General features: G+C 40.3%; 1 protein-coding gene across 2 annotated transcripts in view; it reads right to left on the bottom strand.

Moving 5' to 3' along the window:
- LOC149452429 (trinucleotide repeat-containing gene 6C protein-like) overlaps positions 1 to 24485 on the bottom strand; it is a 179613-nt gene that overhangs the window by 57674 nt on the left and 97454 nt on the right. For both annotated transcript variants that reach the window (XM_089689411.1, XM_089689410.1), the window contains exons 2-3: positions 830 to 929; positions 464 to 485 (exon numbers count right to left, since the gene is read on the bottom strand). In XM_089689411.1, the coding sequence (XP_089545537.1) occupies positions 464 to 485; positions 830 to 892 (85 nt within the window). In that variant the 5' untranslated portion in view covers positions 893 to 929. The remainder of the gene's footprint in view (positions 1 to 463; positions 486 to 829; positions 930 to 24485) is intronic.

Below are 24485 nucleotides of genomic sequence, written 5' to 3'. Positions count from 1 at the left end.
AGCACAAAAACGCTTATTATAAATGTTTTTCATCCAGCTTTTTTTCTAACGTGTGCACAGAGTCTTAAACCGCTCGTTGTGATCAGACTAGATTTCAGGCAATATCTTCAATATATTACTACTTAGGATTAAAAAAAAAAAAAAAAACTATTTAGTGTTTGGCTAGGACATTTTTTTTGTGTCAATATAAGCATAAGCAAAGAAGATTTCTGTCTAGTTACACTGTGAGTTCTTTGTGAATGAAACGTGTAGGAAGATGGATGTCCTGTTCACAAGTAAATGGCATTCATACAAGCATGAAGGCTGCAGGCAGCATCACTGACTGTCTACAGGCCCTGAATTTCAATGAGAACAGGGATTCTGTCTTCAGCCATGTCCAGACAGGCAGCATGATTGACAACAAGCAGCTAGGGAACTCAAAAAGCTCTGAAATGCATGTTGTAAAAGGCAGATTCTCACTAACCTTTGTTTTTTTGTTCAGCAGCCTGCAACAGAAAAAAAGAAAAACGTGTTTAATTAAAAGGTGAAAATACAAAATGTACACAAATACAAAAAAAAAAAAAAAAAAAAAAAAAGGACCTCCTGCCGTACTTTTAGTAGAAAGTACATGCAATGGCCACTTTACAACTAATTGCCCCCCTTCCACTTTATGTGTTCAAGACCCTCAGAGGTTCAAGGTATCTTAAAAAGTACTTTTTGTGCCAGAATTTTCCCATGATTGTTTAAGATCTTTGTGGGAATTAATCCATTAACTAAGGCCTAAGCTTGTGCTTTAATGAGAGGAAAATCTATCAAAAAAAAAAAATGCAAACAAGCAGTGAGCACTGACCTTTTTCTGAGTACTTTCCTTCTTCTTCTTTTCTTCTTGCTTTTTCTTTTTCTTTTCTTCCATCAAATGTTCCTCTTTTTGAGACTCTGGCTCTATGTCCCTAAAGAAACAAAAGTAAAAATAAAATTACTCATAATAGCTTTCATAAGACACAATACCACAATATTGTGCTCTTGACACCATGTCTATGTACCTCTAGTACGTTTTTATGGTTATTAACATTTTTTTTTTAGAGTCTATATGTATTATATTCAATAACTCATAAGCTTTAAGACATGTTATTTTTTATATTTTTAAATCTGCAGCTCTTACTAAATTAACAAGAGTTGGAGATTCCTGGTATAGGGTGACAACACATTGCCCCCAGCTCCCAGTTGCGCTTCTGCATTGCTTGTCATAGGGGCTTCCAGTGGAGACTGCAATTGACCATTTCATCACACAGGCTTGGTTTACTGTCCTTAAAAATGTCATTGCATGTGGTCATGAAGTGGCTCCAAAGATACTGCAGAAGATCAGCAGCACAGGATGAAAAGGCAAAAAGTATTTCTTTTTTTAAAAAATGGCAATGGTTTATGATACAACGTGCTTTAGCAAACTGAATGCAAGTGGTTCTGATTTCTAACTCAATGACAAAAGTCTGTCTATTCAAACCCATTTCAGTTTCTGGATTACGCCAGAGAGATAAAACAGTCTTGGGAAGTCTGAGATTCCTGAGTTTTCAAACATGCACATCTGCTTTGGTCATTACAAGGGGCCTCACTCTCTGCACTAGATTTTTTTTTTATATTATTATAACAAATGTGACAAAAGGAATGGAGCACCAAAATCTCCAAAAAAAAAAGGTGGGAGACTGGATATATGGCAGTAAGATCTTACTAGTCAACCCCACCATCCCCAGGACATAAGCAGCCACTGGCTCATCTGGACCTCCAGATTGCCCCTATAGCTGAGATAGATTAGATCATTTAAATTGCAACCACTGTTGTACACAGTAATCAAGACCGTCACAACTGCAATTTGTAATATTTTTATATGACAAAATACAGACCTACATGTTGGTATATAGCATAAAACAATGTGAATCCTAAAAAATAAAAACTGCCTTCAATCTCTGTACAAAAGGAATTGTTAGGTTCATAAACAAATGAATAAAAACGATAGGGCGGTCAGCATTTCCTACAGAGTGTAGGTTAGTAGCCTGTACACCCAGTTTCTTGACTGGGATCCAAAGCCATGATCTGCTGGTGCAATCAGGAAACTTGAGCAGATCACAGTCAAGAGAACTGGGTGTACAGGCTGTAATCGGAGGCCTCTAGTTTCAGCTGCTTCTACCTGCCAGGCACTGCAGACAGCAAAGCTAAGAGGCCCAGATTAGCAACTAAAGCCGGCCATAGATGATTCGAAAGCCGAACGTTCTGTCGATTAAAAAACAAAAACAGCTCACATGATTGTGCAATCATTTGTTTCGTTTTTCTTAAAAAAAGAAAAGGCCAGCACGTTGGACCAAGCACTTTCGATTGCAGCACGAAAGTTGCATGTTACAGCTGGCACACTAATGATGCAAGAAAAAGCGAAAGATAAAAACAAACATTTTGAAAAACTACACAAAATTTGTTCGGTTTTCGACTCGTTTATGGCCAGCTTTAATCACAGATTGGCTGGTAGTATATACATCCTCATGCAGTCACCTATTGGGAGTAGTGGTAGGGTAACCCAAAAGATTTGAATCTTGTAACCAAAAATGTGCTGCTCCTAATTTGTACTCTGTTCCTGTGATCAGGCTTGATTTAAATATTTTTGCTTTATTGCTACAGTTAAAAAGTAGCCCAACTCAAACTTGTATTCTTCAGGGGTTAGTTTGGGTCACTGTAATTTTATTTTTTTTTTTAACAGTAAAAAAAAAAAAAGGCAGCCCTAGTCAGCTTAGATTTATGGATATCCATCATAGTGGATGAGCCCATAAGTCAACTATCAAATCCAGAAGATTTATCACTTGTAGGAACACTGCAAAAGTCACATTGCCAACACAGATCTACTCAAAATAGTTTCAATGCAAATACACTTCACTCGTCTATTTCTTTCTTTAGCTGCAGCTTGAAGGCCAGCTCCTAGGCCACAGAAATAAATCACTCTGATCAGAAAGCAGCCTTACAAACCCATAAGCTTCCACACTCACCTATATTGGACCAACATTACTGCAGGTCAAAAACATTTGAAGATAAGCCTCCCAGCCACCAGATCCCGGCAGGTTGTAGAACACAGGTTGTCAACTTATGAGCTAAAGTGGACTCTGACATCACCAAAGGGCCAAACATAATGTTCAATATATGTAATGCATTCGAGGACTGTCAGGAACTGCAGACCTAATAGAGGAAATGAGGGGCAGAGAGTGTGGACATGCTACATTTTTGGCTGGGGATATGCTGCAGAAGACAGAGGCTAGTAAAGATCAATGGCATTACCCTAATCAATGTACCCACTACAGACTGCTGAGATCTGAGGGCCGCACATCATATACCAAAAGACCGCAGGTTGGGCACCAGGGCTGTAGAATATCAAGCACTGCTTATTCTCATTACATGTAGAAAGCCTGAGATCTCATGTCACATGTGAAGCTCAGGTGTTACTCAGCAATCCCAGATCTACCTGGATGTAATCTAAACTCATGCCTCTGATCCAGGATTCAGCTCACCGTCCGAGTGGAACTGACCTCTGTGCAATCACAACTAGATGTGGAAAAAGCCAAACTGACATAATATAAAACACTACTTAAAAAGTTAAAAACAAAGCCACAACATGCCTAGTGCATTTCAGAGACTTCTTCAGAAGCATTCGGAAACATGGAACCTTGCTTATAGGGCGCTTTTCTGTTTTGGGTGATTCATGCCTAAGGACCATCTTTTGTTAAAGGGACATGCTGGAAAACCAGCATCCCTTCAGTGAGCGCTGATCAGTGTGTTCTGGCGGGTGTCTCCCTGTCAGAACAGTGATCTCTCCTGCTGAGCTATTGTGTTCTAATATCCCTTAGTTAGTATAGCGATCTCTCAGTTTGTTTTTTCGTTTAGCCCACTGGGTTGAACGAAAAAAAACAAACAAAAACACCTGATTGTGTGTACCAGGCTTAAGACAGTTATACGTTCTTGTTCGTTCTTATGCAGGCCATTGACGGGTTGAACATCGGCCGATTTTTCAAAAATAAAAAAATCATAAAGTTCACCCCATAACGTCTGTCCCTTGCAGGTCACGGTTCATGCGCGGATTTTTTATCGGTAAAACGGATTGGCCGATTTGCCCATCATTGCCGGGAAAAATCAGCCGCAAACTTTCCAACATGACAAAAAAAACCTGAAAAACGGCCAACCAATTAACCCACTAACAGTGCGAAAATCGGCCGTTTTTTTCAGCCGAACAATCGGCCGATTTTCGAACCGTCTATGGCTGGCATTATACAGATATGCAAACTAACTGTTCAACAGACCTTCAGGTATATTAGCTTCCCAAACAGAAGATACAAACATGTACAGTAATAAAAACACCAAAATGTATTGTCCATGTGTAAAAGTACAAGAACTATGAGCCCAGCAAATAGCTTCCTAGTAATTAATGGCACAAGTTACAACCTATAACGTCCAATACAGAACACATCAAAGTCCATTAACAGAAAACAATGCAGTGAGAAGATCAATACTGATGTCAGGAATTGGTGTGCGCCGTCAACACAGACACTTCCTCCACAGAAAATGATATTGCCAATCACTGTGGAGGTACATTTATGGGATCTATTTGGCTATTGCCAATCACTGTGGAGGTACATTTATGGGATCTATTTGGCTAACCTGGATATTTAATCTGCCATCATAGGCCCCCTTACCTGCCAGAAAACATGCATTAGACAACTGCACAAAGACATGTTTTATTTTGGTTTGCTTGATCTTCATTTATTTTGTATATCTATGGGGAAAAAAAATATTGTGGGCATTAAATCCCCTTGGGCTACGTTCACATCGGCAATTAGGGCCACTGTGAGCTGCAGCGGCAGGAATCAGATTTCTGCCATGGATCTCAGTGGGTAGGTGCAGTCGCCAGCTCTGTTCACTATAATGATAGGTCGCCAGTGGCCACAGATATTTGCAGGTGTCCACACAGCCAGCGACTGACTGCAGTGATCTCTGCTGGACGCACACGAAGTGCAACCTGTCACTATAGTGAACGGGGCCAGCGGATGCACCTACCAGCAGAGAGCTGCTTCAGGAAATTCCTGATCCTGCCGCTACAATTCGCACAGGCCCTGATCGCTGGTGTAAATGTAGCCTTACACAAATAACAGAAACACAGGTATTCCAGGGATTACCTGTGTCAGGTTTTTAAACAAATTACAGTCAACAATAAAAACTACTTAACACTCCCAATTAAAGAGAAAAGACCTACCTACAATATTAAGATTCTGTTGTAAAGATGGCCAGTCAAAGGCTGGATTGTCACATAAGCATGCTTGCTCAGATCACCAAAATTCATGTGTTTATGAGACTGGCACATGGAAGAGGCAGCTCCAGAACCATCTGATCACAGCAACTGCAAAAAGCTATTCATTCCTGGCTTCTTGTATCCTTAGACTAGTGCAGGCCATAGATGGGTTGAAAATCGGCCGATTTTCGGATCGTTAGTGGGCTAATTGTTCGGCCTTTTCAGTATTTGTTTTATCGGTAAAGTTGGAAAAAGATCAGTTGATCTTTTTACCGATTAAAAAAAAAAAAAAAGAAAAAGGAGGAGGAGGAGGCCAAAAAAAAGTGTCCCTGCAGAGAGCTCTATTTCTTTGACAGTGCTTTGATATATATAGCAGTTGCAAGAATGTATCTATTTGTTTCCGAATAAAACCATCTGTATCCCAATACAAATAGATACATTGTTGCAGACGCTATAAATGTAAAAGAACTGTCAAAGAAATAGTGGAGCTCTCTGCAGGGACACTTTTTGCTGGCTGTAGATGGGATGAAAATCGGCCGATTTTTTTTACCGTTCCTGGTAACGTCAGCTGCTTGAACGACCGATTTTTCGTTTTTTTTTTTAAAGAAAAATCGTCCGGTCTTCTCCCCATCTATGGCCTGCATAAGGCTCCATGTACACTGCAGCTGACTCACATTTTAGGAGCTTTTCTGCGTTTTTTTCAGCAGCCCATGAACTTCCCCTAATGTTTTCCTATGTGTCCATGTACACATCGTCGTTTACAGTCATTTACAGGCAGTTGAGTTTACAGTCGTTTTTTGAATGCAGAAAACTTGTGTTCAGGAGTAGATTTTATCAGCGTTTCAAACGCCAAACGCTTGTAAACGCGGCTAACCACGTTTATAAGCATTTGGAATTTTTTTTTTTTTTTTAACTCTTCCATTTCCATATGCTGTCCAGATCCTTTTTTCATCATGAAAAATGCATGCAAAGCATTTTCCCTGTACTCATATGGACCTGGTACACCGTACTCTGAGGTTTTGCATGAAAGAAAATATGTTAGACTCTGCTGCAATAATTTCTGCACAGAAATGAGCTGGAACACATCCAAACACCACAAAACAAAACAAAAAAAAAAAAAAGAAGACAGCTAATCTCAACAAATACTGCTCTCTCTGCTTCTGCTCTTTTTTCCCCCTCAAAATGTCTGAAATAGTTAATTTTTTACTGTTTTTCAGTGCATTCTGGGCACTTTGGAAGGTCTCCTGAGGTTATCCCTAAAAACGCTTCTAAACGCAAACGCTCATAAACGTGCATAAACGCAATATGCAACGCGGCTAAAACAGATGTTTTTTAATCTACCGCTCAGAAGTGTCCCGTGTACATGGAGCCTTAGGCTGGCCATACATTATACAATTATCTGCAGATTTTTGGTTTAGATTTACCAAAAACCATATAATAGGAGGACAAACCTAAACAACACTTTCAGTTGTATCCAATTAGGCAGGCCCTTGCACTACATAGTTGATGGTAAATCTAAAGGAAATTGGGCAGAAAATCTGCAGATAATTGTATAAATTATCCTTAGGCTGCTTTCACACCGATCAGTGGCAAAAAACATTTGCAGTGCGTTTTTTTTTTAAAGGACATAAAAACCGCACTAAAAATGCAACACAGGTGCGTTCTTTACATTTTTCATTGATTTCAATGGGGAGTTACATTTTTGGTGCCTTTTTTTTTTACCCAAAATACAGCAAGCAGGATTTTAAAAAATGCACCAGACATGCAATGGATCAGTGTGAAAAGTTTCATAGGAATACATGGCCACACGTTTTAACTTCCGCTTTTTTTTTTTTGAACTGCGTACACCAAGCCCTCATTCACATGTGGCATACTACAGCATGAGTCAATGGGTCAAACTACATACAGTCAGGTCCATAAATATTGGGACATCGACACATTTCTAACATTTTTGGCTCTATACACCACCACAATGGATTTGAAATGAAACGAACAAGATGTGCTTTAACTGCAGACTGTCAGCTTTAATTTGAGGGTATTTACATCCAAATCAGGTGAACGGTGTAGGAATTACAACAGTTTGCATATGTGCCTCCCACTTGTTAAGGGACCAAAAGTAATGGGACAATTGGCTTCTCAGCTGTTCCATGGCCAGGTGTGTGTTATTCCCTCATTATCCCAATTACAATGAGCAGATAAAAGGTCCAGAGTTCATTTCAAGTGTGCTATTTGCATTTGGAATCTGTTGCTGTCAACTCTCAAGATGAGATCCAAAGAGATGTCACTATCAGTGAAGCAAGCCATCATTAGGCTGAACAAAACAACCCATCAGAGAGATAGCAAAAACATTAGGCGTGGCCAAAACAACTGTTTGGAACATTCTTAAAAAGAAGGAACGCACCGGTGAGCTCAGCAACACCAAAAGACCCGGAAGACCACCGAAAACAACTGTGGTGGATGACTGAAGAATTCTTTCCCTGGTGAAGAAAACATCCTTCACAACAGTTGGCCAGATCAAGAACACTCTCCAGGAGGTAGGTGTATGTGTGTCAAAGTCAACAATCAAGAGAAGACTTCACCAGAGTGAATACAGAGGGTTCACCACAAGATGTAAACCATTGGTGAGCCTCAAAAACAGGAAGGCCAGATTAGAGTTTGCCAAACGACATCTAAAAAAGCCTTCACAGTTCTGGAACAACATCCTATAGACAGATGAGACCAAGATCAACTTGTACCAGAGTGATGGGAAGAGAAGAGTATGGAGAAGGAAAGGAACTGCTCATGATCCTAAGCATACCACCTCATCAGTGAAGCATGGTGGTGGTAGTGTCATGAGGTGGGCATGTATGGCTGCCAATGGAACTGGTTCTCTTGTATTTATTGATGATGTGACTGCTGACAAAAGCAGCAGGATGAATTCTGAAGTGTTTCGGGCAATATTATCTGCTCATATTCAGCCAAATGCTTCACAACTCATTGGACGCTGCTTCACAGTGCAGATGGACAATGACCCAAAGCATACTGCAAAAGCAACCAAAGAGTTTAAGGGAAAGAAGTGGAATGTTATGCAATGGCCAAGTCAATCACCTGACCTGAATCCGATTGAGCATGCATTTCACTTGCTGAAGACAAAACTGAAGGGAAAATGCCCCAAGAACAAGCAGGAACTGAAGACAGTTGCAGTAGAGGCCTGGCAGAGCATCACCAGGGATGCAACCCAGCGCCTGGTGATGTCTATGCGTTCCAGACTTCAGGCTGTAATTGACTGCAAAGGATTTGCAACCAAGTATTAAAAAGTGAAAGTTTGATTTATGATTATTATTCTGTCCCATTACTTTTGGTCCCTTAACAAGTGGGAAGCACATATACAAACTGTTGTAATTCCTTAACCGTTCACCTGATTTGGATGTATATACCCTCAAATTAAAGCTGACGGTCTGCAGTTAAAGCACATCTTGTTTGTTTCATGTCAAATCCATTGTGGTGGTGTATAGAGCCAACAATGTTAGAACTGTGTCCATGTCCCAATATTTATGGACCTGACTGTACTTGCTTCCAGTGGCTGAATGGAGTGGTGTGGGGTGGAAGAGGTGGGTAGAAGGAAAAATATATGCAGCTTGAGAGTGGGGAGAGAAGGGGCGTTAAAACTAACCTTTTTTTTGTAATGCATGAGCAAAACATAGGTTTTCTTTAAAGTTAAAGCGGAGTTCCACTCACTCTGTAAAAAAATAGAAGTCAGCAGCTACAAAAACTGTAGCTGATGACTTTTAAAAAACAGCAACTCACCTGTCCCACGATCCCGCGTTGCCCCTGCCGCAGCCCGTTTCACCGGCCGTCCTGTGTTCCAGGTGCCGGCATCTTCAGTGTGAGCCTCCGGCTGTGAATCCACTGCGCATGAGCGGGTACCTGTCAAATTCGGGTACCCGTTCTCTCCCCTTTTGGGTTAAACTCCACTTTAAAACAAATCTAGGCCATCCTATTCTTTACAGCCAAAGAAGCTGCCATCTTATCCTCTGATCTGCAGTTGCCATGATGCTGCACATGTGATCAGGTATAACATCAAATAAACTAAAAAGGACTTTGTTTTGAGAGTACAGACAATACAAATAATCCTCAGGGTACCCAATACCCAATTATTTGGTGGGTGTCACCATAAAAAACAAACAATCAACTAACAAAACAAAGAAATTTGTGAAGAGTGACACCAGCTACAATGGAATGGTTTAGATCAAAGCATATTCATGTATTAGAATGGCCCAGTCAAAGTCCATATCTAAATCCAATCTGACAGAGCATGAGCTATTTTTCAAAGAAGAATGGGCAAAAACTTTATTCTCTAGATGTGCAAAGCTAGTAGAGACATCCCCAAAAAGACTTGCAGCTGTAATTGCAGAGAAAGGTGGTTCTACAAAGTATTGGCTCAGGGGGGCTGAATACAAATGCACGCCACACTTTTCAGATATTTATTTGTAAAAATATCTGAAAACCATTTATCATTTTCCTTCCACTTCACAATGATATGCCACTTTGTGTTGGTCTGTCGCATAAAATCCCAATAAAACACATTTACGTTTTTGGTTGTAACATGACAAAATGTGGAAAATTTCAATAGGTATGAATACTTTTTCAAAGCACTGTAAAGTGAATAATAATGATCAATTTAAAAATGCTTACTTAGCAAATAAACACAATATGTTGAACTCAAGCCTGATCCTGCAACTTTGTTCTGAACTATTTGACGTAGTCAACCCTACAGATATTTATGACTGTAATGGACAGATGAGACCAAGATCAACTTGTACCAGAGTGATGGGAAGAGAAGAGTATGGAGAAGGAAAGGAACTGCTCATGATCCTAAGCATACCACCTCATCAGTGAAGCATGGTGGTGGTAGTGTCATGGCGTGGGCATGTATGGCTGCCAATGGAACTGGTTCTCTTGTATTTATTGATGATGTGACTGCTGACAAAAGCAGCAGGATGAATTCTGAAGTGTTTCGGGCAATATTATCTGCTCATATTCAGCCAAATGCTTCACAACTCATTGGACGCCGCTTCACAGTGCAGATGGACAATGACCCAAAGCATACTGCAAAAGCAACCAAAGAGTTTAAGGGAAAGAAGTGGAATGTTATGCAATGGCCAAGTCAATCACCTGACCTGAATCCGATTGAGCATGCATTTCACTTGCTGAAGACAAAACTGAAGGGAAAATGCCCCAAGAACAAGCAGGAACTGAAGACAGTTGCAGTAGAGGCCTGGCAGAGCATCACCAGGGATGAAACCCAGCGTCTGGTGATGTCTATGCATTCCAGACTTCAGGCTGTAATTGACTGCAAAGGATTTGCAACCAAGTATTAAAAAGTGAAAGTTTGATTTATGATTATTATTCTGTCCCATTACTTTTGGTCCCTTAACAAGTGGGAGGCACATATGCAAACTGTTGTAATTCCTACACCGTTTCACCTGATTTGGATGTAAATACTGTCAAATTAAAGCTGACAGTCTGCAGTTAAAGCACATCTTGTTCGTTTCATTTCAAATCCATTGTGGTGGTGTATAGAGCCAAAAATGTTAGAATTGTGTCGATGTCCCAATATTTATGGACCCGACTGTACTAGAAACGACATACTACAGCATGAGTCAAAGGGCTGTGTTTACCTGGTGGGCTGCGCACCCCCTTTGATGTCAGTTGGAATGCAGTGGCTGCACAGACACAACCGCTGCTCCCCATGTGACAACACCTGTACATCCCAGTGCAGTTAAACATGACCCTCGCAAAGGTGTGCACTGTACTACATTCTGTGTGAATGAGGCCGAAGCAGCTAAAATAAATAAATAACTGGTGTTTGAAAAGATGATGGTTTTGATACCCTTCACATTCGTTTTTTTAAACAGTTTTACATAAGCACATTGAATCTGCAGATTGCAAATTGTGGAGGGGAAAAAAACATGAACACATGGAAAATTAACACTTTTGGTTTAAAGTTGATGCATCTACACAAATGCAAAAACACAAGCCAAAAGCCAAGCACAAATGTGACACACACAGTAGGCAATTAGTTTGTTCCATTTCCTTCTGATAAAGGTTAAGGAATATGTTGCACCTCCTGCAACCCTCCAGCGTAATGAAGACACTACAGTGCTGTATAAGGGGAATCCAATCTGGGCAGTGAGCCATAAAAATGGCATGCAGCAGCTCAGATAGCTTTCTCCAGTTCTCAAGAGCCCTTCAGTCTTGTAAACCACAAAAAAAAAAAAAAAAAAAAAGTATATATATTTATTTACACACACACTTAATTGTAAATACAACCATAGATGTATACTAAGGTTAGAATCAAGCAATATTCAAGTAAAAGCATGCTGGCCTCTGCAATCTTTTTTTCCGGATGATTTAATAAATATGTATTCAATTTAATAGGAAAAGGATCCCCTTACTTGTCAATCAACCATTTTATTTTCCTGCCCATCAATGCATGATGGGGGAAAAAAAAACAAAAAACAACGAAACAACAATTCTACATTTCAGAGCATGACTGGTAGCAATGTATCACACACATACAGTGCCAGAGATCAGGTCCAGCACGGCAATATTCAAAGAAAAGAAAAAATGATGGAGTTCAAAAACATGGTGGTGTCAGTTCTGTAATCAATTTCAAAAGTTTCCCAAATCATTGTCTCCATCAAATGCCACAAACATGTGCAAATTCAAATACCATCCTAAAGCACACCTGTAGTTATGGGAAAGTGTACCTAAACCAAAAAGCAGAAATGTTTATATTCAACTTAGTCCTTCGATGTGGTGGCTGCATTAGTTTTCTTTTTCTCAGTTTTTTTTTGCATTTTCCCGTGTTTGTGTTTTCCTGCGGCCACAGTCAGGTTAGCCTAGTGTATATGTAGCCTTAGACTACACAGTTCCTTGATAAAGTATTCATACCCCTTGAAATTTTCCACATTTTGTCATGTTACAACCAAAAACATAAAATGTATTTATTGGGATTTTATGTGATAGACCAACACAACCTGACACATAATTGTGAACTGGAAGGAAGATGATAAATGGTTTTCAAAATATTTTACAAATAAATATGTGAAAAGTGTGGTGTGCATTTGTCATTTGTATTAGGGGTGCACAGAAATTTCGGTGGCCGAAACGTTTTAGCCAAAAACAACCCTATCAGCCGATATGAAAATAAGAACAGGTGCCGAAAATAACCCCGCCCCCTCACTGCTGCTGCCGATACCGCCCCCGTCCACCCGCCACTCGGCAGTTTTCAGCCTTACCTGAGAAAAAACCGAATGATCCTGACGCTGGGCATAGAGACAAGGAGATAAGGAAAGATGGCCTCCACTCATCTCTATGCCTTGGAGGATCTGAGCAATGTCACTTCTGATTCCGGGGCCTTGTAAAGGCCATAACCCCCCCCATGTTGCACGTATTGGTGAACGCATATGTAGGCCACGCCCACATATGCAAACCACACACGTGAGGTATCGCCACAAACATCAAAGCAAGAGCAATAATTCTAGCACTAGACCTCCTCTGTAACTTTACACTGGTAACCTGGAGAAACTTTTAAAGAGTCACTCATGGAGATTTTTAAGCACCATAGATTGATGTCATTCCATGAGCGTGCGCAATTTTAAAAGCATGACATGTTGGGTATCTATTTACTTGTCTTAACATCATCTTTAATATTTAAAAAAATGGGGTATATGTGTGTTTTTTTTAAATCATTAAAGTGTGTTTTTTTCCAAAGAATATATATTAAATTTTAAAAACCGTCCATTTCGGGTTTCGGCCAAGTGCATCCTGGATTTTTTGGTTTCAGCGCATCACTAATTTGTATTCAGCCCCCGAGTCAATACTACCCTTTTGCTGCAAATACAGCTGCAAGTCTTTTTGGGGATGTCGAAACATGACAAAATGTGGAAAATTTTAAGGGGTATGAATACTTTTTCAAGGTACTCTACAAAATTTAATTGACTATGTCATGACCAGTCTGGAGCCTACACCATCTTCTGGTCGCTACCACTGGCTAAACAACAGATTCAATGTGTCGGCATTTGACCGGCTACTACATCTATATTTGCTTTCCTGGAATATTACATCTGCTTTTACTTGGAAATACACTTCTGCCTGCCACCTGCCCTGGCCTCTTGCCAATCAGACTGCACCTCTGCCTCTCCATTTGGTACTGCCACTAGTTGTCTGGTGTTGTCCTGCCTGTCCTTCTAGGGACCTGATTTGTTCATACATGGACTCTGAGGGAGATTTACTAAAACTGGCACAGTTGTGCTTAATAGCCAATCAGCTTCTAATTTCAGCTTGTTCAATCAAGCTTTGACAATAAAACCTGGAATCTGATTGGTTTACTATGCAGAGCTCCACCTGATTCTGTATTCACCAGTTTTAGTAAAGCTCCCCTTTATGTAAAGTCTAGCAAGAATGTACACTGTGTCATGGCAAACAAAAATTTAAAGCGTAACTCCACTTTTGTTTTGTTCCCCCCTGGGTTATCCATGTACATTATTGGGATTTTAACACTTTGTTGCAGATTCCTACCTTTTGTTATTCTGAAGAAATAGCTTGTCGGTCTGTGTCCATGTGCAGAGTGAGTGGAGGTGGTTTTATAATTCAGCTGCTGCCCCTGCTGGAATCTGAGGAAAGAGGCAGGGTTTGCATGCCTTTAGACATGATTTCCCTTTGAGAGGATCTCACCAAAATTGACATTTTTGTTGCAGGAGATGCCAAAAGTCTGACTTGTATCTTAGTGCAGACTTCTGGAAAAATCAGTGAGCCAATCACACAAGCAGGAAATGACATTTTTGGGGGCATTCTGTACATCACCTGTGTACAAAATGCCTCCAGGCTGCCATATTGCTTTTTGCAGAAAATTACAGCACTGCAAATTCAAAATGGAAAGGATATTTTTAATAACATTTAATTACAATATGACTTGAGTTGCAGTTGTATACACTATATTGTCTTTTTTTTTGCTATTTTTTTTTTTACCCAGGAAAGTGAAGTTACTCTTTAAAGCATGGGGCAGATATGAGGTAGGGTTCAAGGGATCCCAATTTCTGGTTTGCATCTGCTGGACACAAGAGGGATATAGGTCTATTTAGGCCACAAAGGTCTCCATAAAAAGGAACCTTGCCTACCTTTACCTATGTAATGTCATATAGCAGACATGCTAGCCCCAGTAAGAATATTAAAAGATAAATGTACTTTTAAAACACATTTATTCTTTTATACTATACGGGGATACCAAGCAACACGCCAACACAACCTTTATCTTAACCTTCTCTGTACTTCAAAAGTTCTCATCAGACATGCAGGCCGTAGTATACATTTACATCATCTGCATTCCTTCTCTTGTACACCATTAGCTACTAACAATGAACACAACTTCACCTTAAGGTAAATGAACAGCCTTTGCTCCTTTCATAAATTAATACCAATTTATTCACAGCTAGGAGACAAAATATATTATACAGTATATGCTGGAATCACAAACTGCTAGAAGCAAGCAGCTAGTGCAGGAGCTTAGCTAAACCCAGCTTTTTGATTCCAGAAAGCCAATTATGAAAAGCAGAATGCTTATTATCTAGAGGGATCCGGGACGTCTTCATTGCCCTCTGTCCTAGACTTAGAACATGTGCTCTCTATAACACTGGCTGACTTCTACAGAGGCTGTATGTTTGTCGGAGTCTGCGATATCAAATGGTTTCACGAATTTCCCACAGCATAGACGCCTATCCTTAAATAAAGCCCCACTCCGGCTGCTGGTAAATTTACCTATACAGAGGTCCTCCTAACTCTGTACATGAGGTCAGGGAGCTGCAACTGGCCAGGCATAAAGTGAATCAGCTTCAGGGGCAGTTGTAGAGAGAAGGAAGCCTGTGGGGCAAGGAATAGGGTGAGCATTTCATCTTCTTCCTACCCGACTCACTTTAAAACCAAGCCTTTTCTGACACTTTGTTTACATGTTTAAATCTGCTTTTTTATTTATAGATTTTTTGCTAGAAAAGTACTTAGCACCCCCAAACATTATACACACACACACACACACACACACACACACACACACACACATATATATATTACACACACACACAGTTGTGTTCAAAATAATAGCAGTCAGACATCACTAACCGGATCAATCACTGTTTTTGGTAGAAATGATATTTCTACATGGCAAATAATTTACTAGCAGGTGTAGTAGAGTAATAGAAATCCAACAGACCCAACAGTCATGACATGCATGCTGCTGATTCTGTGTAATTGAATCACTAATTGAAAGGGGCATGTTCAAAATAATAGCAGTGTGGAGTTCTATTAGTGAGGTCATTCATTCTTTGAAAAACAGGTGGCAATTATTGCCCTTATTTAAGGAAGGAAGGCAGCAAATGTTGTACATGCTGGTTACAGTGCATTTCTCTCTGAAATTCTGAGGAAAATGGGTCGTTCCAGACATTGTTCAGAAGAACAGCGTACCTTGATTAAAAAGTTGATTGGAGAGGGGAAAACATATAAAGAAGTGCAAAAAATGATAAGCTGCTCGACTAAAATGATCGCAAATGCTTTAAAATGGCAGCCAAAACCTGAAAGACGTGGAAGAAAGCGAAAAACTACCATTCGAATGGATAGAAGAATAGCCAAAATGGCAAGGATTCAGCCAACAATCAGCCCCAGGAAGACCAAAGAAGGTCTAAAGTTACCTGTGAGTACTGTTACAATTAGAAGACGCCTATGTGAAGCCAAGCTATCTGCAAGAAGCCCCCGCAAAGTCCCACTGTTGAAAAAAAAAAACATGCTGAAGAGGTTACAATTTGCCAAAGAGCACATTGACTGGCCTAAAGAGAAATGGCGCAACATTTTGTGGACTGATGAAAGTAAGATTGTTCTTTTTGGGTCTAGTGGGCGGAGACAGTTTGTCAGACGACCCCCAAACACTGAATTCCAGCCACAGTACACTGTGAAGACAGTGAAGCATGGTGGTGCAAGCATCATGATATGGGGATGTTTCTCATACTACGGTGTTGGGCCTATTTATCGCATACCAGGGATCATGGATCAGTTTGAATACATCAGAATACTTGAAGAGGTCATGCTGCCTTATGCTGAAGAGGAAATGCCCTTGAAATGGGTGTTCCAACAAGACAACGACCCCAAACACACCAGTAAACGTGCAACATCTTGGTTCCAGACCAACAAGATTGACGTTATGGAGTGGCCAGCCCAATCCCCGGATCTTAATCCAATAGAAAACTTGTGGGGTGACATCAAAAATGCAGTTTCTGAGGCAAAACCAAGAAATAGAGAAGAACTGTGGAATGTAGTCCAATCATCCTGGGCTGGAATACCTGTTCACAGGTGCCAGAAGTTGGGTGACTCCATGCAACACAGATGTACAGCAGTTCTCAGAAACAGTGCTTATACAACCAAATATTCATTAAGTGATTCAAAGGAAAGCAAAATCTTCAAACATTTTTCAGTTTATATAGTGAAGGTTTGAGTTTGTAAAGAAGAATACAAACACTGCTATTTTTTTTGAACAGTCTAATATTCACTTTTGTTCCATTTTGTTTAGAGGAACAACACAAATTTGATATATTTTTCTTCATGTTTTGATTTGGAATAGAATGTGTAGTGTTCCCAATGCATTTGTGTGTATGGAAATAAAAGCTATTAGAAGGATTTTGAGCTTTATTCACTTTTTTCAACATGCTGCTATTATTTTGAACACAACTGTATGTTCCATACCTGGCTGATCCCTGTGGAGGCTGGAAATTACTGTAACGGGCAACGTTATTACAGTCATCATGGCTGGCTAATGGGCCCTGTACCAAGCAGATGCTCTGCTTCATAGTGAAAACAGGAGGTCACTCGCTGTGCACAGGTGTCAATCAGAAAACACTTTGCATTTTCCCAATAAATGCAAGTGTTCTGTGACTTGGAGGCTGCTTCAGGTATGTGCAGGCATCATAAAGATTGATGTCTGTGTCCCCATTAAAAAGATGTGCTCTATATTAATTCTGGTGACCACGGTCATTGGGACTTAAAAGGAGATATAAAACCAACAACGAGTTGCAACCAGAGCAGAAATAGGTGGGGGAAATCTACCAGTTGTCACTTGTTCTAGTGACAACCGTCTAAGAGAGTATTTCCTTCACTTTGGAGAGATTTTCTTTCACATCCTGTGGTCTACAGAACAGGAAATGAAGGGAAATTTCTCCAATGGGGCATATATGGGAAAAATTGCAGGGATTCATCATTCCATACCTTAATATAAAAAGAAAAGTTTTGGCTTTAGTAATACTTTTAGGTTTGAAGGGCAAGGTGCGTGTTAACTTTCCCATGTGATAAATGTAAAGCAAATGTCTGTCACCAAAAAAATACACTTCAACACGGTACCAAATATCTCAGAGCTGCCATAAAGAGTAGGCAAAACGTTTTTTGCAATATTGCAGTGTCCAGCTTAGTTACAAAACCAATTTAAAATTCAGTAGGGTGCTAATAATTACACTTTATAAAATATCTGCAGAGCCTAATAGAGCAGTGTTGGGAGATCCTGGTTGTAAAAAACATTCTAAGGTCCAGATCCAAAAGCAAACCTAGATGCACTTAAAAAGTATTAGAAACAATAACTTTATTAGAAAAAAAATTATTTTCTTTCATACCATTTGCTTTATAGGGTTACTAAACCCACTGACGTAATATCAGTCTGTAGATGCAGTAAAGCATGCTGGTTATACTCACTGTAGAACCCAAGAGGTTAATCCTCCACACTCTGTAAAAAGGCTGTTTGATCCTGTCTTCTCTGATTCTCGCCTTCTTCTACTATCCCCAATCCATCTGCTGATAGTACATAGCTCTAGGAGTCATTCTGCACATGCTTAGTTTAGTGTGTATGGCTAGAGAGGTTTTTTTTTTCTTTGGGAGGGTGCATGTGATCAGCACAGGGCCAATCAGCACTGTCCAGACAGAGGATCAGGGGTTATGCAGCCTCATAGGATACTCCTCCTAAAATCCTTAACCAGTGCTCAGCTGAACACTGATAAAAGTCACAAGACTGCTATTTACTGTTGATGAGAAAAGGTATTTAGCAGTTTATATTGACTAAAATAATTGCATTTCCATGTTGTGTGTACTGTGGGAGACCAGATATAGTGAATGCAGGGTCCTGGGTTTAGTAACAATTTAAGAGCTTGGACATTAAACCAAGGCACTATTAATCTCTTGGCCAAAATGCACAAACATGCCCAGCAAAACTGCAACTCTTATCAATGGCCCCTCATGGAAAGGCACACTGACATCAATACTGTTTACACGAGCTCGCTACATAACAGCATCTGGCGCTAACATGCATCTGCAGCGCAATCTGAAGCCAAACACCATTCTCGGGTTTCCCAACAGATGTCTGTGCTGGTCACAAAGTGTCACTAACTTCCTGAGCAGCACCTCTGTTGTGAGAGCCATGCGCAGTGCTTGGACTCAAACTGCACTGCAGGTGCGAGCTAAACAAAAAACATTAAAAGAAACTAAATCCACCTGACAAGGCGGACATAACCGGGCCTAGTGTCTGGATTCTGCAAACCCGCCCTATTTTTAAAGACCTCACAATAAGTAATAATAGTCTAAGAAGCAAAAATATATCCTACCCAGGAGTATAAATCCTCATTCTGGCTGCCTTGGACCAGCCAAAGCAACACTAGTGATTTCTTCTAATAGAAGCATTTAATTAATAGTTATTTATATACAGTGCCAGCAGTTTGCACAAAATAAAGGAAGGCAGTGCAGTCACAAATCAGTTCAAGTAAAGACGAAAACATACTGTATTTTATATATAGAGATATATACAGTAATCGCAGGATAGCACAATCTGTATCTATGTTTTTGCTATGCAAGTCAGACCTAAAAAGTAATTTACCAAATGACTTGTGTGCATTAGTGGAAGTGTTATATTGGGCTATTTATTCTACTCAAGCTCAGCATATATCGGAACATTGATAAGCATGTACTGTAGGTGCTGGATGAAGGCCTATTAGGACAATGCCTGTGGTCTCTCTAAAGCAAAACAGAAAAACACGTATTTCAACGTGAATGTAGCTGCTTGCCTGAAACTTTGCTTTAACCACTTCCCTGCAGGGCACTTATACCCCTTCCTGCCCAGGCCAATTTTTAGCGTGGTCACACTTTGCATGACAATTGCGCGGTCATGCAACACTGTACCCATATGAAATTTTTATCATTTTTTTGAGACAGATAGAGCTTTCTTTTGGTGGTATTTAATCACCTCTGGGTTTTTTTCTTTTTTGCTAAACAAACCAAAAACTGAAAATGTTTAAAAAAAAAAAAAGAAAAAAAAAAGTTTCTTAGTTTTTGTTATAAAATTTTGCAAATAAGTGATTTTTCTCCTTCACTGATGTGCGCTAATGAGGCTGCAGTGATGGGCACTGACAGGCTGCACTGATGAGGAGGGACTGGTAGGTGGCACTGACGGGCATTGACAGGCATCACTGATGGGCACTGAAAAGCAGCACTCATATATGGCACTGATAGGCAACACTGATGGGCATTGACAGGCATCACTCATATGGCACTGATAGGCAGCACTTACTGGCACTGATAGGCGGCACTGACAGGCAGCTCAGATGGGCACTGATGTGCACTGGTAGGCACTGATAGGTGGCACTGACAGGTGGCACTGATGGACACCGACAGGTGGCACTGCTGGGGCTACACTGTTCATCAGAGCACACTGATCATCAGTGCCCTGATGATCAGTGCACATGTCCCCTCTGAGGAATGCCGATTAACGGCTCTCCTCTCCTCTCGAGCGGTCAGCATAACAGCTCCTGAGGAGAGAAATGCCGATAACCGACATTTCCCTATTTACATGTGATCAGCTGTGATTGGACACAGCTGATCACATGACTGAACCGACGACTTCGGCTCTTTCCGTTGATCGGTGATCCGATGTGTCCGAGGGACACAGCGCACCACTGTGTTGCGCTGCGTGCCCCCAGAGCCGCGCACGCACGGTTAGAGTGGGAGGACGTCATAGGACGTCCTCCCAGAATGAGAGAACCGCCTTGCGCCCGTCATTTCCTTATATGGCGGGTGGGAGGCGGTTAATGAAAACCCATAGCCCTTCAAATGTCTAAAGTTCTGTGATACCCACTTATGGATCTAATAAAGGAAAACCTCTTTTTCTAGTTTTGGATTGAGTATGGAAAGGTTAAACCAAGCTCTGCAGGCCACCGTCACCAAATCTGAATGTATATGGAAATCCTAAATTTTAGACTTGTCATATTTATTTATTTATTTCAGGTACTTATATAGCGCCATCAGTTTACACAGCGCTTTACATATATATTGTACATTCACATCAGTCCCTAACCCTCAAGGGGTGTACAATCTAAGGTAAAAGATGAGGGAAAATCACATTTGTATAGACCTTATGGACTAGTGCAATTTTGACCATTCTGCCAAAGGGATGTTTATACAGTGGTAATTGATGTGAATGTGCATTATGTAAAGCACTGTGTAAATGGCTGGCACTGTATAAATACTTGTAATATTAAACTTTTTCATTGCTTTAAAGCCCAACTCAAGGATAGATACATTAAAATGTGCTTCCCCCCACCCCCACTTTGACCAGTGGTGGTTTAAAAAAAAAAACAAAGTTACTGTAAAAGGTTACTGCACATGTATTAGTTTGGCACTATTAAAAAAGTTAAAAGTTCAAAATATTAAAGGATTAAAAAAAACTGAATAAAAAAAAAACTAAGCAGAAAAATCAAAAGTGGGGGGTAGAGATCATTATGTCCGATTCAGGTCAACAAGTGGTTTATTAGGAGAAAATGTTTTTTAAAACAATTTTTTTTAACTTGCAAAGTTGTTTTAATTAACATCTTGTACATACTAATGGTGACCCCTTCGATCCTCAACTGAATGAAACTGAGTTAATAGAAAGGAACAAAAATGTAACTTTGTATCCATAAACCAAGCTTTATAAACACTGATCAAACAGTCTGTGTTGACAGCAATAACTACAGCCCAGGTGTAATTTTGACTGTGGGGCACTGCCAATAAAGTGGGATGGAGGGGATGTGACTGCAGGGGGAGATGGAGTGCTACATGCACCGTGTACTTCAATTTAGGTTTTTTGGGACAGTCATAGCATGCCTAAAAGATACAGGACTAGTTAAGCTAACAAACTATTCTGAATGACTGGAGAGTCCCTAGGCTAAGACCCCTTTCACACTGATGCGGTGTGCTTTGACCACACAGCAGGTACAGCGCAGTGTACCCACAGGTTTGGTGAGGGTTAGTTGCGCTTTCCAATTGACTTCTATTATGTTCCACAGTTTTCTCAAACTGCACTGCATCAGTGTGAAAGGGACCAAACCGTTACTAGGACTTCTCCAACTCTGGAGATCTGTGAAACCAAGCTCTGCTTGCCTGCTATACAAATAATCAGTAAGAGTTCAGCAGAAAATCACAAGCTTTCAATGGATAATGATACATCAACTGGTTAGGTACTGGGCTTCCAGGCATAGGGTTAATTCCTGAAGTTACAGTAGCAGAGTAGTGGCAGATACAGTAGCAGATGGGACTTGTAGTTTATTCATTCAGATTCCTATGAATGAATGACGCAGTTGTAAGGGCTGAGTGTGCCGTTTTCCAAATGTGACAGTGGGTAAGGGTGAGTGAAACCCCTGTGCACTGTCAAAGGGAGAGAAGGCTCTGACGGTGGGTGAATATTACCTCCTAAATACGGGTTTAACATGCTCCTAAAAGGTGAACGTATCATTAATTCATATTAAAATATTTCATCTCCCTGTGTGCAGCCAGCCTAGATCTTCTGTAACTGCTAAAAAATTATCTTCCTTGTGATCATCTTTCCATTAGGGCTTACATGCAAGTTTTGTCAAGATTGCTCTTCTTCTGATACGGGTCTCAAATCAAAGCAGAAAAGTATGTTGTACTCATCTATCTTCAAAAGCCCTTACTCAGTATTTGTCAGAATCCTTCTGCCCCATGGGCTCACCTCTGCTCCTAGACGTCTGCATGGAGCTTGAGGTCCAGTTAAAAGCACTCACTAATATCCTTATGTTTACTGTACTGGGATTTGCATCTCGGATGAAACGTGTGTGTATAATATATATACACACACTCGTGCTGGACAAAAATATGGAAACACTAGGTAAAAAGAAGTAAACCAAACCATTCTCTAATAAGGTGTTGGATCACCTTTGGCATCCAAGGCGGCCTGAATTCTTCTGGGAACTGACAAATACAAGTCTTGAATGGTGGATAACGGAATCTGGTACCACACTTCATGGCGAAATTGTTCCAGTTCTCACAGAGATGCCGAAGACGGAAAACAAGCCTGAACCATGTTCTGCAATATTGACCATAGTGGCTCTTTGATATTGAGGTTCAGCAACTGTGGCACCCACCCCCACATATATACGCACATACAAATGTAAAAGCACACGCTGGGGTGCCTACGCATGAAAACGTTGATTGCGACATGTTACGTATCGCCTCGCACGCCAGAATGAGAGCAATAATTCTAGCATCAGACCTCCTACACAACGCTAGACTGATGACCTATAAGGGGCTTTCAAAGCATTGCCTTTAGAAAATATAGGGTACTAAAGTTTGTCGCCTTATCACAAGTGAACGCAAATTTGAGGTTTGACATGTTGGATATCTATTTACTCGGTGCAACCTCATCTTTTATATTTTACCAAAATAAAATTAGGTAATTTATTGCTTTTTTTGTGCCCTACAATTAACTTAAGTGTATTTTTTTTACTGAAATTTTGCGTTTCCAAGACCTCAGTAGTAATACTGTGTGACAAAAAATTGGAACTACCACTATTTTATTTTCTAGGGTGTATGCTTTCAGAAAATATATATTTGGAAGTTTTATGTAATCTTCCGGCCTAAAATGATTTTTCAAACATGCGCAAAAACAGCTCTGGCAGCAAAAGGGATAAAGAATAAGTCCGACACTCCCCTTTCCTGATAAGCACCCAATCGGTGCTCACTACAATGCAAGGTCTCTCCTCTCCCTGCTAGTCCCCAGGGGAGGTGCTGGAGACAGGCAGGAGATAAACAGTGCAACGTTAAAAATATTAAACGTTTTAAGTCGTCATAAAGCCCCTTTTGTTTTTAAAAGCCCCAAACATTCCTAAAAGCATCGCGGATTTAAATACGGTTTTGGTTAAATTTTTCTTATCTGGACAAGTAGATTGTCATGAGGAACAAGTAGATTAGGACATGTAGATTGGGACACCAATTTAGTCCCTGGACAAGTAGTTTGTGCCACCACCATGCTTTACCGTTGGCACAAGACAGTCCTGGTTGTAAACGGTGTCTGCTACAAAAACACATCCAGTGGTTGGGAACAGTGTGAAGCTTGATTCATCACTCTTCCATTTATCGATAGTCCATGATTTATGGATGTTGTACCACACTCTCCTCTTCTGAGCATTAATATGGCAAATGTGGTGCCAATATTTAAAAAGGGGTCAAAATCTTTACCAAGTAATTACAGACCTGTTAGTTTAACTTCTATAGTTGGGAAGATACTGGAGAGTTTAATAAAAGACAACATAGATGAGTTTTGCTGGAAATATATATTTTAAGCAACAGACAGCATGGATTCATGAAAGACAGAAGTTGTCACACAAATCCGATTTCTTTTTATGAGGAAGTGAGCAAAACCTTGGACAGAGGGGTGGCAGTGGATGTGGTATACTTGGATTTTGCAAAAGCAATTGACACAGTTCCCCACACATGGCTAATGTGTAAGGTAAAGTCTACAGGCTTGGAAAATTTTGTATGTAAATGGATAGAAAACTGGCTAAAAGATGGTATTCAGGGAGTAGTGGTTAATGATTCATACTCTGAATGGTCTAGGGTTGTCAGTGGTGTACCCCAAGGTTCAGTGTTGGGGCCCTTACTTTGTTAATATATTTATAAACAATATAGGGTCTGGGATTATAAATCCCATTTCAGTCTTTGCAGATGACACCAAACTGTGCAGTGGAATAATGTCCTTACAGGATGTCTCCAATTTACAAGCCGACCTCAATGCACTGCTTAATTGGGCAACTATGTGGCAAATGAGCTGTAATGTTGATAAATGTAAGGTTATGTCCTTGGG

Source organism: Staurois parvus, unplaced genomic scaffold (genome assembly GCF_062004578.1).
Source record: "Staurois parvus isolate SC_StPar_1 unplaced genomic scaffold, SC_StPar_1.0 ptg000473l, whole genome shotgun sequence".
NCBI lineage: Eukaryota > Metazoa > Chordata > Amphibia > Anura > Ranidae > Staurois > Staurois parvus.
Note: the sequence above shows the minus strand (reverse complement) of the source record. Positions and strands in the feature narration are given on the sequence as shown.